This window comes from Hippoglossus stenolepis, chromosome 6 (genome assembly GCF_022539355.2).
Source record: "Hippoglossus stenolepis isolate QCI-W04-F060 chromosome 6, HSTE1.2, whole genome shotgun sequence".
Classification (NCBI taxonomy): domain Eukaryota; kingdom Metazoa; phylum Chordata; class Actinopteri; order Pleuronectiformes; family Pleuronectidae; genus Hippoglossus; species Hippoglossus stenolepis.
In genome coordinates, this window is record NC_061488.1 from 6,122,643 (window position 1) to 6,135,699 (window position 13,057).

Genomic DNA, 13,057 nt, shown 5'->3' on the forward strand with positions numbered 1-13,057 from the left:
TCCAAGTAGGTACTTTTTTAGGATACTGCTTTTAGGAGGAGCTAAAATTAAACTACATAATCAGTACCTTTACATGTACCCAGTACATATTGAGTGATTACAAGGTGCTGACAGGGCACCACATATAATTATATAATTATACATATACTTTCCGGTAACTATTACGTAATTGACTGCAGGTGAATGAAGGAGCCATTTGTTATACAGCGGAGTATCAAATCCTTAAAAACATATAAACTTATTAATTCATTATACTATTATATAACAAATAACTATTTTATAGATATAATTTTAATGTTTATTTAATAATTGTAACATAAATGATGATACAAAGAACTTATCTTAAATAGAACAAACCAATATTGTAAAACACAAATCTTCCCCTTCTTCTTCCATCGTACTTGCAAACACATTTCCAAAAAGTACTTTATTGATAAGTATACATACACTTATGTATACACTTATGTATACAAAGTACATTTACAGGCTTAAAATACTTTTTATTCTCTAAAGATTGTTGCCGTAGAAGAAACTAATATAAAAGAATGTATTAAACCTGAAAAGTGTCATTGTCACACTGTTTTTTGTAAACAGTGGTGTCCCATAGCCACAGCTCATAACCTTTCACGAGCACATACTGTTCTGCACTGCAGTGAATAGTTGGTGAAACATGCTCACACCCCACGTGTGTCAATCTGTCCGTCCAGCTCAAAGAAATGATTTTCAGATTAAACACTTCATGCTAATCCAGTCACTTTGAGTTTGTTCAGTTTCTTTATCGTCAGAACATCTGAATATGAATTTCACTCAGATCTGTAAGAAAGAATTCACTGAACACTTTTATAGGAGATAATATTTTAGACCTACAGTGACATCTAGTGGCTGATTCCCATATCTGCTTTTGAAAGAACAACAGGAAACAGGCTGTATTCTTCTGAGGTTGATTTCAGTCTCACTTCTGTATTTTTGCAATCACAATTTCATGTAAAGTTTATTATTGCAGAGCACCTCTCTCTGTTCTCTGTGGTCGAGGGGTTAGTGTGTTTTCTTTTCACAGCGTCCTGAGGTGCACTCCTCGCCACGTCCGGTCCACTTCAGGCGATTCCTGGCAAAGATGGCGTAGGATTTGTCCATAAATGGCCGAACACCCGGCCACATCATGAAGCGACCCAACCAACCGAGGCCCACGCCACCGTACATGACCGCAAATGCCGGGATCCCACGGTGAACCTGCCAAGATATAGATTTTTAGCCAAAGTTTTACATTAATATTAATCTAATACTAATCTAAACAGACATACATTTTACGGTCGTAATGTATTCGGAGGAATGTGAGTCTACCTCATCTTTCTCATCAATCACATGCATTTCCTCCATGGCCATCTCGTAGCTGACGTCCTTATATTTCCCTCCATCATAGCCCGGCAGTGCGATATTAACAAAATCCACTTTCTGAGGCTGTTTTCTCTGCAGAAACTGGAGGAACCGAATCTCTGTCACACATACGGGACAGAGTCCATCATACAGCACCTGAAACAGAGCAGGGCAATAGATCATCACAGCACTGGGGTCTTCAAATTCCTGTTTCTGTCTGGGATATTAACAATAACAACAATAATAATAATAATAACTTTATTTATATAGCACTTATCTAAACAAGGTTAGAAAGTGCTTCACAAAAATCCATGGTAACAAAATGAATAAACTAAAATAAAAGGTATTCAATTCAGTTTTAAGGGCCAAATCATAACATAATAAGTTTGAGAGCTTAACATGTATAGAGAAACTCAACAGTTCCCACAATGAGCAGTGGTGCCACTCCCTCCATTCCAAAAGATTTTCTTGAATGAGCTTGACAGACATGCAAAGTTAACAATCTATCATCAGGTGCACCCTGGAAATTGTATCACTGATTACAGTCATTAAAGCCTCCTTACTTATATAAGGTAAATCTATTCAAGCTACAATTTATGATTCTATAATTATACCAAGCCTGATGTGTTTATAGGAGAGATTTTCTTAAAAGGAAGTTAGTACCTGGTGTAACCTCGGCACCACTGAGTGAAACTATCCTGATTTGCATTTGTAAAGATCAAAGTTTTATCATTTACATGTGAACGCCTCCCCTAGCCCTATAGGAGCAGGGGGGTCTATTCCCGGCATGTTTCTGTGAACAGTCGTGAACCTGAACTTCCACAGAAATTTACAGGGGCATTAACTGACAAAAAAAAAAATTGTCTTTTCATGCAGTGTATTCTTTAGTAAGTTAAATTATTGTTGAATTACTAATACTTTTAATATATATAATGAAGGAAATTATTTTGCCAGTTTACCCCGGGATCAGGATACATCACAGGATACAGTGAATACGACAATTGAGTATTAAGTCTAAAGCATATAAGTGTATAAGGAGGAATCCAGAACCAGCATCTAACAGAAGAAACGACAGAAAGGAAACTAAAATAAGTTGAACTAATAACAAACAAAAGTGGTTAAGTGGAACATTAACTTGAAAATAACATGATGAGTGAATTAGTGAAACCACAGTAAAAGAGGACAACAAAAGAAAAGATTAGCATGATAAGAAAAACGGAACAATATAAAGTGGGTGTGTGATGTCCCCCTGGGTTCCAACAGGGATCAGAGAGAATGAGCGCTGGTCAGGGGCTGGTATGTCTCTTTTGACTTTTGGCCACAGGACATATGATCACCTCCCCACACGAGACTAATAACAGGGCTCAGGCTCCATTTTGGCTCCGGAGCTTCCACATTACATCTCGGTGTGTCACAGTCCAAAGAGAAGCTGCCGCTGCTGCTGCTGCTGCTGCTCGGCTGCACCGGACCCGGGTCTCACACGCTCCCGCACCGGGCGCAGAGAAGGTGAGCGCATTTCACACCTTCACCCTCATCGCACGGTCCGAACTTTCTGTGGCGAACTTTCACTTTGCACGTTGGAAGCGCGAGGGAGCGGCGCGTGACCGAGCGTCGTCACGGCGGCTCGAGATGCACGTGAGCACGGAGCCGGTTCTCAAGTCAGCGCGTGCTGCTCCGGGGGGGGAAAGATTTCACCGGGATATAAATAAATAAATATATATGGAGATGAATCTTCCTCCTCATTCATTGAGACACGCTGGGCTGCGACAGAGCGGAGGATGTTCTCCAGCAGGTTTTCTTTAGAGCGAACTGAAAACACAGCGATTTGTTAGAGGACGTGCAACGTGTTGTTGTTTTCCGTTAGTTTGACCTTGTGATAAAACACCTTGACGGTTAACGTGTTTTTACTCCATTCACTTCTCTACCGACCGTTAACTCAGTGTGACACAGAAATCCGTTATAAGACTGACGTTCAGGTTGCCAGGTTTGTGGAGGATTCACCACCGAGACCCTTTAAAATTAGCTTTTTTTGTTTTTGTTTTGTTAATTTGACCTTCTGATCAGGCGTTTAAGTGTTTAAGGTGAGTTTAAGTGTTTTCTGATAACTAACAGGAGTTATAAACTCCAATTAGTTCTCTACTGATAGTTAACATGTAGCCTAACACAGAAATCCCACTTATATCAATTTTTAATCAAGACAAACTTATGGGTTGCCAAATTTGTGGAACATCCACCACCAGCAGCAGCAGAAGACGTTTTATTTTTAATTAGTTTGACCTTATGATATGAAACCTTGAGGTTCAAGTGTTTTCTGATAAGTTATAAACTCCAATCGGCTCTATACTGATAGTAAATACATTATTTTTAAGTCAAGACAAACTTTTGGGTTGCCAGATTTGTGGAAAATCATGCCCCATGGGAGAGTCTGTTTTGTTTCCCGTTAGTTTGATTATCTGATAAGACACCTAAAGTGTTTTCTGTTTCACTTATAAACTCAAGTCAATTCTCTACCGATAGTTAACACATCACAAATCATCATCCTTAAGTCAAAACAAACTTTTGGGTTGCCAGATACGTGGAAAATCCTCCACCAGCAGGAGTCTTTGCTTGTTTTGTTTAGCTCTTTGTTTCATGAGGCTCCACCAATGGACTGTTTGATCAACCCTCTGGAAAAACAAGGCAGGACAATTGGACCAAAATTCTTTTATCCCATTCTTAACAACACGTTCAAGGGCAAACTGCAGGACGTGCAGGCGTAACATTTACAACTACACTTTATGACTAAGTGTGAAAGGTCAAGTGCTTAACTGGGGTTTTCCTACATTTCTTAAGGAATTACTCCTGAGCAGAAACACAAAAATGCATCAGTTACACAACGGCTGCCGATCTCGCTCCCCATTCACCCCTTCACCCCCGACCTTTCCTGTTTTCCCCATTTCTCTCTTCTTAATCCAAGGAGGCAGGTGGCCGTCCACCTCGCGCCGGCCTCTGTTTGAAGATTCTTCCTGTTAAAGGGAGTTGTTTCTCTACGCTGTCGTCAAGCGTTTGCAAGTTGTGGGAACAGTTGGGTTTCTCTCTATAACAATGTAAGGTCTGGACCCTTAAAGTGCCTTGAAATAATGTATGTTGTAAAAAAACACACACAGCTAGTCACGTATCAGGCTTGGCTGAGGTGCCGGAGCTCAAAGAAATCAAACGGCTCACTAAGTTGTGTTAATTGCTTTTGGTCAGAGACCTTTTTCAGAATTATTTTTTTCATGTGATTTGGTTCTTCACAGATTAAATTAAAATTTAATTGAAACTAATGATTTTGTTTAAAAAGGGGCACACTGGTCCAAGAGCGTTTATTAAAACAACTTCTGTACTTAAAAACTTAAAAACAGTATATCTTACCATAACAAGTCTAAATTGGTCAGTGAAGGAGTCTCCCTGATGATTTTACAAAATTTGGAAACCCAAATGTTGTTCTTATTTATAGCTTAGATCTTGTGACGTATTAGAAAATCGTGTATTAACCACAAATAAATTACAGCGTATAAACCCTTTACAAAAGTGGAACAACTTATTAAACATTAGATCTACAGCCAATAACCTAAAACCAATGATGCTGCAGCTTATAGAGAATTTGTCCAACCAGATTCTTTGTGTGTAAACAGCACATGGATGTAGTTTTACACGTGTTAACAGTACATGGATGTAGTTTTACACATGTGTAAACAGCACATGGATGTAGTTTGACACGTGTTAACAATACATGGATGTAGTTTGGCACACGTGTTAACAGTACATGGATGTAGTTTGACATATGTGTAAACAGTACATGGATGTAGTATGACATCTATGTAAACAGTACATGGATGTAGTTTGACATCTATGTAAACAGCACATGATGTAGTATGACATCTATGTAAACAGTACATGGATGTAGTTCAGCAGAAACACTGGCTCTTACCCTGACAGCAGCAGCGGAGGACTCGGAGCTGAAGGTCCGGTGGAGGTGAAGTCTGCAGGGGACACATGTCGGTCTCACCGCCGCTGGATTTAAAGCGGATAAAGCGGATAAACGCGACGCCAAACACGTTCTAACTGTGGAAAACATCTGGAGACACAGAGACGAGCTAGCTTTAGCTGCTAACCTCTGACTTCAGTGGAGCAAACACCGGGGTTAGCTAACCTCTACATTCGTGTTGAATAACATAAACAGAGGTCGCACGGTGATGACGTTTATCACAAGGCAGACCGGAACTTGTAGTCTTACATGTGATATTATGTTTTTAATCAATAAAGTGAGAGGAAGTTATTATTATTATTTATATTTGATTGGAGCTGTGACTCTTTAGCTTAGCATTAGCCGGACAGCGTGATTGACAGAGGGGGCGTGGTGACCGTGTGTGTGTGTGTGTGTGTGTGTGTGTGTGTGTGTGTGTGCTGAACAGAGAGGAGGCTGCTGCTGCGAGACGACTCACTCCACTGGTTTTTCAAGAGTCACATGTTTGTTTCACTCCATTTAAAGACAAAGAGATCCTGTGTTCATTCTATTTTAAGAAGATGATTGTGTTTTATAACTCAGATGCACAAAGGCACCAGATTTGTACCATAGCATTAAGAAGACTCAGCTAAACAAGTTAATTTTTTTTATTTTCACCTGCAAGTCATACAATGAAATTCCATTTTGCAATTCAAAACAACTTCATGTGTCCCTGGAGTACGGTGGCAGCGAGAGATCAACGCACTGCACAATAAGAAAACACATGCAAATAGAAAAAAACACATGCAAATTGAGAAAACAGCTTCATCAGTTTGACGACACCTATGCAATTACAGAAACACGCTGCAAAAATCACAACACATGCAATTACAGAAACACGCTGCAAAAATCACAACACATGCAATTACAGAAACACCCAAAAAGTGATGACCCTGACTGTAGTTCAATGCTTTGTGAAGTTCCATCACCACTGACGAGTCGCAGACTTCAATAACTTCACATATGTTTGTACATTTGTATTGTAGTTAATATTATAGTTGATGATATAAATGTAAACTTAAGGAAAAAGTAGGAGGATGTAGTTTTAAGACCTCAATTGTAACACCATGGTTGTGTGTGGTTTTATTGGATTGCCTCAGTTTTTCAAGTAATAACCACACAGAAAACCTCCTGTAGTTAAATCACATAGGCGGGTTAGTACTTTCTTTCTTTGCCTTGGGAAATAATCAAACTGCCATGTACAGGAGGGGAGGGGTTCAACTGGGGCCTAGCCACACATTTTTGCCCGAGGGCTCCTGGGAGATTGAAGGTTGACTGAGTCAATGTTACAAGCAGAGGAGGCCATAAATTGAATAGTGGCCTTGATGAAGAAATCCTGCAAATGTAAAATCCTGTATTGGTCACTGCAAGGCAGATAAACTATCTGCTTTATTAGATCAGTATTGACGATCATACCAATCTGGTATTGAATTTACCCTGGAAGCTGTTCCTTTAATAGCTCTAGTTAACCATTGACCGTTGGACATAAATCAGCAGGCCTGCTCTGTGGTTTTACTGGTGTAGTAGTATATTGTTCCAACAAAGTATTGAAGTACCTTGATTTGTGAGATATTTACTTCATCAGATGAATGGAAAACAGACATTCTCATCATTTCTCAGCTGAATCCAGGTTTATTTACTGCATGGTGCCAAATATGTCATTGCATAAAGCACTGAGTAAATGTAACACCCTCTATTCAATAGGTATAAAATGCTCCTGCCAGGATTTTCACTGGTTTAAGAAAACGTGATCACATAGCACTGATTCAATCCTCACTTTATTGGATTGGAGTTTGTTCACATATTGTATTTAAGAGTCTTTTGGTGATGATCAAAGCTTCACTGCACTTCCTCTTAGATCCGCTGATAGTTGTTGTCTGGCAGTTCCCAGGGCCTGATTGGCCACTAAAGGCCATTGTGCTTTTGTAGTACAGGCCCCCAAGCTCTGGAATGACCTTACCAGCAGAGATCAGAAATTTTAAATCTCTTCTCTTTTATTACATTTTCTTAATCCTCTTGTGAAGCACTTTGTAGCTTTGTTTAGAAAAGTGCAATGCCACGAAAACTCTTCTTCTTCTTCTTCTTCTTCTTCTTCTTCTTCTTCTTCTTCTTCTTCTTCTTCTTCTTCTTCTTCTTCTTCTTCTTCTTCTTCTTCTTGTAATGTGTGAGAGAGAGAGAGAGAGAGAGAGAGAGAGAGAGAGAGAGAGTGTATAAAAGACCTCAACAGGAGCCTACCACTTTGTTTGCTGCTGAATTAAGTTCTTTCAATTTTCTGAGCTCACTCTCTCCCTCTCTCTCTCGCCGACTGTTTTTGAGTGTAGGGTCACTTTCTAAAACAAGTGCACGTGATGAGATCTAAAGTCTTAACAACAGGTTCTTTCTGAGTGCGACAGTCACGGTCTGGTACAACAGCAGCTGCAGAGGTGAGCTCCTGTGTTATGCAGACCGGGCCTCCGTGGTGTGATCATAACTACTGCTTTTAAAAATGTGCCGTTGTTTATACTCTGCTCACTTCGTGTTAACTCTTCCCCACTTTGCAGACGCTGATTCAATCATGCCCCCCCCTGCAGCAACCAATCTGGGCTACACCCCACCAGATGGAGGCTGGGGCTGGGCTGTTGTCTTAGGCTCTTTCATCTCCATAGGATTCTCCTATGCCTTTCCCAAGTCCCTCACCATCTACTTTAAGGAAATCCAGGCGTATTTTACAGTTTCCTACAGTGAGATTGCCTGGGTGTCTTCAGTCATGCTCGCTTCTATGTATGCAGGAGGTCAGTGGCATCAAATGTTTTCAAGTGTTTGACAAAAGAATAAAAAACAAAAAATGCACATTCCCACACAATTCATGTAATCAGCAGTTAAATTAGGCAGAGTGATTTTATTATGAATATTTTGTCCTTTATTAAAATGAATCAGATCTACCTTCAGTGCTGTAAAATACCCAAAGAATGAGTCATGACCTTCTTCCTCTGTGCAGGACCAGTGAGCAGTGTCCTTGTCAACCGCTATGGCAGCAGACCAGTGGTTATGGTCGGCGGGGTGATGGTTTGTGCTGGCATGGTGCTCGCTTCTTTTGGCACCACTATCATACATCTGTATCTTTGTGTTGGAGTAATTGGAGGTAATTCCTTTTTTCATTTCATAATAATGATCATATTTGCTGTTGTTTGTCACATAATTCAGTAAAATAACCCTGAAATGAACCCACTTTAATAATCTTGAGTCATTGCACTACTAATGACACTGCTGATGATGTTTTCTGATACAGGGGGATGCAATGCTCGTGGCACAACTCATATTCATGCAGCATGAGTAGTTGTTTTTCTATTAGAATCAGTCCCCTGTAGGATCATTTGTGTCCCCATGTGGGTTAATGTTGTTTATTCTGTGCAGTGTGTAAATGTTTGTAATGAATTTGTAATTTGCAGTGAAATATCCATTGCCTTGTCTAAACGGTGCTATCAAAGCAATTCAAAGACTTAGTTCAGACCTGAGTTTTTCAAAAGTGCAGATGCATTTTAGAAAATCCGCACATGCATGCATATATGTGCCGGATCACATGATGGCTTGACTACCAGGGCGTAAACAACTTCAGACTTTAAACTTAATCTGTAATCTAGTAGTAACACAGAAAAGGAATTTACATGAAATTGGTCACAGGATTTTCCCTTAAAATAAAAAGTATTGAACGACCACGGAAATAAAATTATTATTTATTAACTAATCAGTGGTTTTTAAAAACTCAGATCATAGTGAAAAAGGTCCCAATTTGTCAAAGTGACATCTTCTAATGGCTACTTCAGTCCAACCAACAGTCCAGAGCCAAAGAAAATCATTTTATTATCACAAGTGAAAAAGCAAAGAAGTGAATTCTCATAACTAAGAAGCTGATAAATGAAGATGTTTCTTCAGAAATGATTCAAACTATTGATCCATCATCAAAACTTTTGCCAATCATTCTTTTTAAATCACAAAGTGTCAACAGAACAATTTGTCTGAAATATGTAGTTGTGCACCAGCCTTGCACAAATTCATAATGTGATTGATATTCATATTTACTCTCTGCAGTTTATCTATATCAACATTTTGCAACAAACATAACATAACATATACATTGAATAGTAAAACTGAATTACAGTTCTCACTTTACTGTTTATTTATCCAAGTAAAACCAATTATTCATGTCGTGCAATTAACCGTTTTATTGTTGCACCAGGTTTAGGCCTTGCCTTCAACCTGCAGCCAGCCTTGACGATCATCGGCACCTACTTCCAGGTGAAAAGGCCGCTGGCGAACGGGCTCGCCATGACAGGAAGTCCAGTCGTTCTGTTCACTCTGGCTCCTCTCAACCAGTTTCTGTTCGATTCTTTTGGCTGGAGAGGGAGCTTCCTCATCCTGGGAGCAATCGTTCTGAACTGCTGCGTCGCTGGTGCTCTGATGAGGCCAGTCAACAAGGTCGTCCAACCCAAACCGAAGCTCGAACCGCCGCCGTGCGACCAGGAGGACCCTACTGCAAACGCCAACGCACAGTCTGCGAACCTGCTGACTGAAGAAAACCAAAGTGAAGGCAAGAGCGAGCGCTGTTTGGACAAATTCATAGATGTCTCCCTTTTCAAACACAGAGGCTTCCTCATTTATCTGATCGGTAACGTGGTCATGTTTTTTGGCTTTTTCGCACCTGTGGTTTTTCTGGCACCGTATGCCCGACATCTGGGGGTCGATGAATATTCGGCAGCTTTCTTGCTTTCTATCTTTGCTCTGGTCGACATGTTTGTCAGACCAGCAACCGGCTTCATCGGCAACACCAAGTGGGTTCGGCCAAGGATCCAGTATTTCTTCAGCTTTGCTGTCGCATACAACGGTGTGTGTCACCTCTTGTGCCCACTGGCAGAAGGATATGCGGGTCTGGTGGTCTACACTGTCTTCTTCGGCGTGGCCTTCGGGATGCTTTGTGCGCTGCTCTTTGAGGTCCTGATGGACCTCGTGGGACCGAAGCGCTTCTCCACCGCTGTGGGACTCGTCACCATCATCGAGTGCGGACCGGTGCTGCTTGGACCTCCAATGTCAGGTTCGTAAATCCCACAAACACACAAAAGACATTTTCAGTACTAAAAAACAAGAGATTTGTAAAATGGTAACCAATGACATGTATCTTCTCTTTCAGGAGCCCTGGTTGATAAGTTTGGGGATTACAAATACATGTACTATGCCTGTGGCGTGATAATGCTGGTGCCTGGCATATTTTTCTTCATCATGAATTACTACAACTACAAGAAACTGGACGAGGAGCGGAGGCAGAGCGTGGCTGCGGAGATGAGGAATTCTGAAGAGGCAGTAGAACTTAAAATGAACCAAGGTGAAAAAAATAGCGTATGAAACAGGTCGCTGACTGCGATTTTTATTTCAGTTGGTGACAGAAACAAAAGCCGGAACATGTAGGACAAACAGCATACGGCCTATTACTACTAAAATGTATTTTTAACTTTGGTTGAGTTTATCTGTCTGGACCTTTGCTACATATCTGTATTAACATTTGCTGTTTTAACGGTTGTTTTATGTAAAGTATTATAATTATGACGTTGTGTCACAACAGTAACTCTCATGGCCTTTGCTCCTCAATCATCCAAAACTGCCCCAGTTCCCTCCAGTGCAATAATCGTAATGGCTCTATAAAGTAATATGGTGCCTCTCTGATTATTCAGTGGCTGAATAAAAAGTAATTTTCCTGAGGGACTGATATAAAATAATGAGTCAAAATCCAGAACATGGAGCCAAACCACTGCTGGTTATTATCATCTTTGGACCACTAGATGGCACTGGACACTATCAGAGAACCGGTCGTTTCTCTCCCATTAAACCACAATTAAACAAAGGCCGTCATCATTGAGGGTTTAGAGTTTTTACAACATTGTTTTTCCAAAGTGTGGGTCATCACCCTCCAGAAACTGTTGAATGAGTCACCGAGGAGGCAGCAGTAAAAGAAAGAAAAAAGAGAATATTAAATGTCTGGTGTAAAGACAACAGACTTTCTCCCTTAAAACTCATTCCCAGGATTCCCCCCTCATGCTGCCCAGAAATTTAAATATCACTTGTAGAGAAAAATTCATTATTCATTCTTCATGTCAGTAAAAGAAAAAACATTTTCAGTGTTACAGGAATCTGTAAGAGTTGTTTCACTGCTGCACCCGATTTAGAATTCGGAAAGAAGTTATGGAAATGTTTTAGCATTTAAATAAGAGCCAAGAACCCAATGTGCATTAAGATATAAGATTGCATTTGCATCTGTGGCTGAAGAAGACATTTCTACTATAGCTACAGGCCACCAAACATTTCAGCTTTGTATTCTTAACTTAATCTTTTTCTGCTAAGACATATTTCTACATTGTGGAAAAACCTAATAATACAAGGACAAAGATTCTGACTCATCTTGCACATGTCAGAGAACAAAACTGCGATTTCATGCCAGGCCACATTATCCCACCACAGGTCAAACTTCATTTTCCAGCACACTGCGTCATTACAGCTCCTCAGTGCCATGCAGGCCTTGAGCACCTGCTGTACAAGATGCATGGGCGAGCCATTCAGTAAATGAACAAGGCCATTATTACAGATGTATGTTTAAATTCTTTATCATGTCGCTGCAAGGTGCATATTGACTGTCTGCTTCAGAAGCCTGAAAATCGCTTATGCGACCGAATCAATACATTTATTTATAACCTCAGATTACATCGCCTGAAAATCAGGCCAAAACACTGCAGGTCCGTGGCTCATTTGTGGGAGGTCTCCTCTCTGAATCCTGGTTTAAATTCAACCAATGGAACATTTTGAGTCAATGTAGCACCAATGCAAAACTGTAGGTCGCTCTGACCAAGAGTTTGTGTTATTTGTTTGTTTTAATCTTGTGTTATTTACCCAAACTAAAAAATATAGTTTTTTAGACCTGATACGCCAGAGTTCTACCTTCAAAGTGTCACAAATGTGTTTTTTAATTGGACAAAACAATATGTTTATGAAATAGTGGAGGAAGTGTTGATACTTTACATAAAAAGGAACATTGTACAAATACTTACAAGTAAAAGTTCTGCTCATCAAAAGAGTTAATTACAGAGAAATGGTCAGTTTTATTGTATTTAGCAATAAATTATAATATATGTAGCAATATACATATATTATACTGTATCCTGTTGAATTATTATTACTTGAACATTAATGTGTAAGTAGAATTTTACTCTTGGTTGAGGTGGAACTAATTTTCAACTATTTTATAAAAGGATGCAACTAATAAATATTTTTGTTATGGATGAATCTGATTGTTGTTTGGTCATTTCATTTATTGTGTGGTTTGTGAAGCTAATGATAATAACGACAAACTCTCAGAGGTCCAAGTAACGTCTTCAAAACTCTGAAACCATGAAATGATTCACATTTTTAAGTTTTATTTTGTAGACTCCATTATAAAGGTTTAGTTGTTTATCAAGCTATAAACTTTATGAGTATATGTGTCATAACACAGTGTTAAAGTACAGACACCTTCAAGTACAGTACTTGAACAAATACCATTTTCTCTACTGTGCATGTGATGTTCAAAACTGTTAAGAAATTAGAAATAACTTGTTACATTTAAGTGCATCGTCCCTTTGCTGCTTTTCATTTTAA

The 13,057-nt window shown here is 39.6% G+C and overlaps 2 protein-coding genes across 4 annotated transcripts; one reads left to right on the forward strand and one right to left on the reverse strand.

Moving 5' to 3' along the window:
* Positions 1-408: 408 nt before the first annotated feature.
* On the reverse strand, positions 409-5,745 carry LOC118110825 (uncharacterized protein At5g50100, chloroplastic). The gene is made up of 3 exons (XM_035158923.2): positions 5,327-5,745; positions 1,342-1,530; positions 409-1,230 (listed from the first exon to the last, which is right to left on the reverse strand). The coding sequence occupies exons 1-3, from the start codon at positions 5,471-5,473 to the stop codon at positions 1,036-1,038; spliced, it is 531 nt and encodes a 176-aa protein (XP_035014814.1). The 5' UTR covers positions 5,474-5,745; the 3' UTR covers positions 409-1,035.
* LOC118110824 (monocarboxylate transporter 2) lies at positions 2,624-12,706 on the forward strand. Of its 3 annotated transcripts, none has more exons than XM_035158921.2 (5): positions 2,624-3,455; positions 7,942-8,172; positions 8,379-8,522; positions 9,618-10,469; positions 10,566-12,706. In XM_035158921.2, exons 2-5 carry the CDS (start codon positions 7,956-7,958, stop codon positions 10,775-10,777), a joined length of 1,425 nt encoding a protein of 474 aa, XP_035014812.1. In that variant the 5' UTR covers positions 2,624-3,455; positions 7,942-7,955; the 3' UTR covers positions 10,778-12,706. The 3 variants fall into 3 exon arrangements, with proteins under 3 accessions (XP_035014812.1, XP_035014811.1, XP_047196248.1); XM_035158920.2 differs by having other exon boundaries at positions 2,625-2,880; XM_047340292.1 differs by lacking the exon at positions 2,624-3,455 and adding an exon at positions 7,615-7,824.
* The last annotated feature ends 351 nt before the right edge of the window (positions 12,707-13,057 follow it).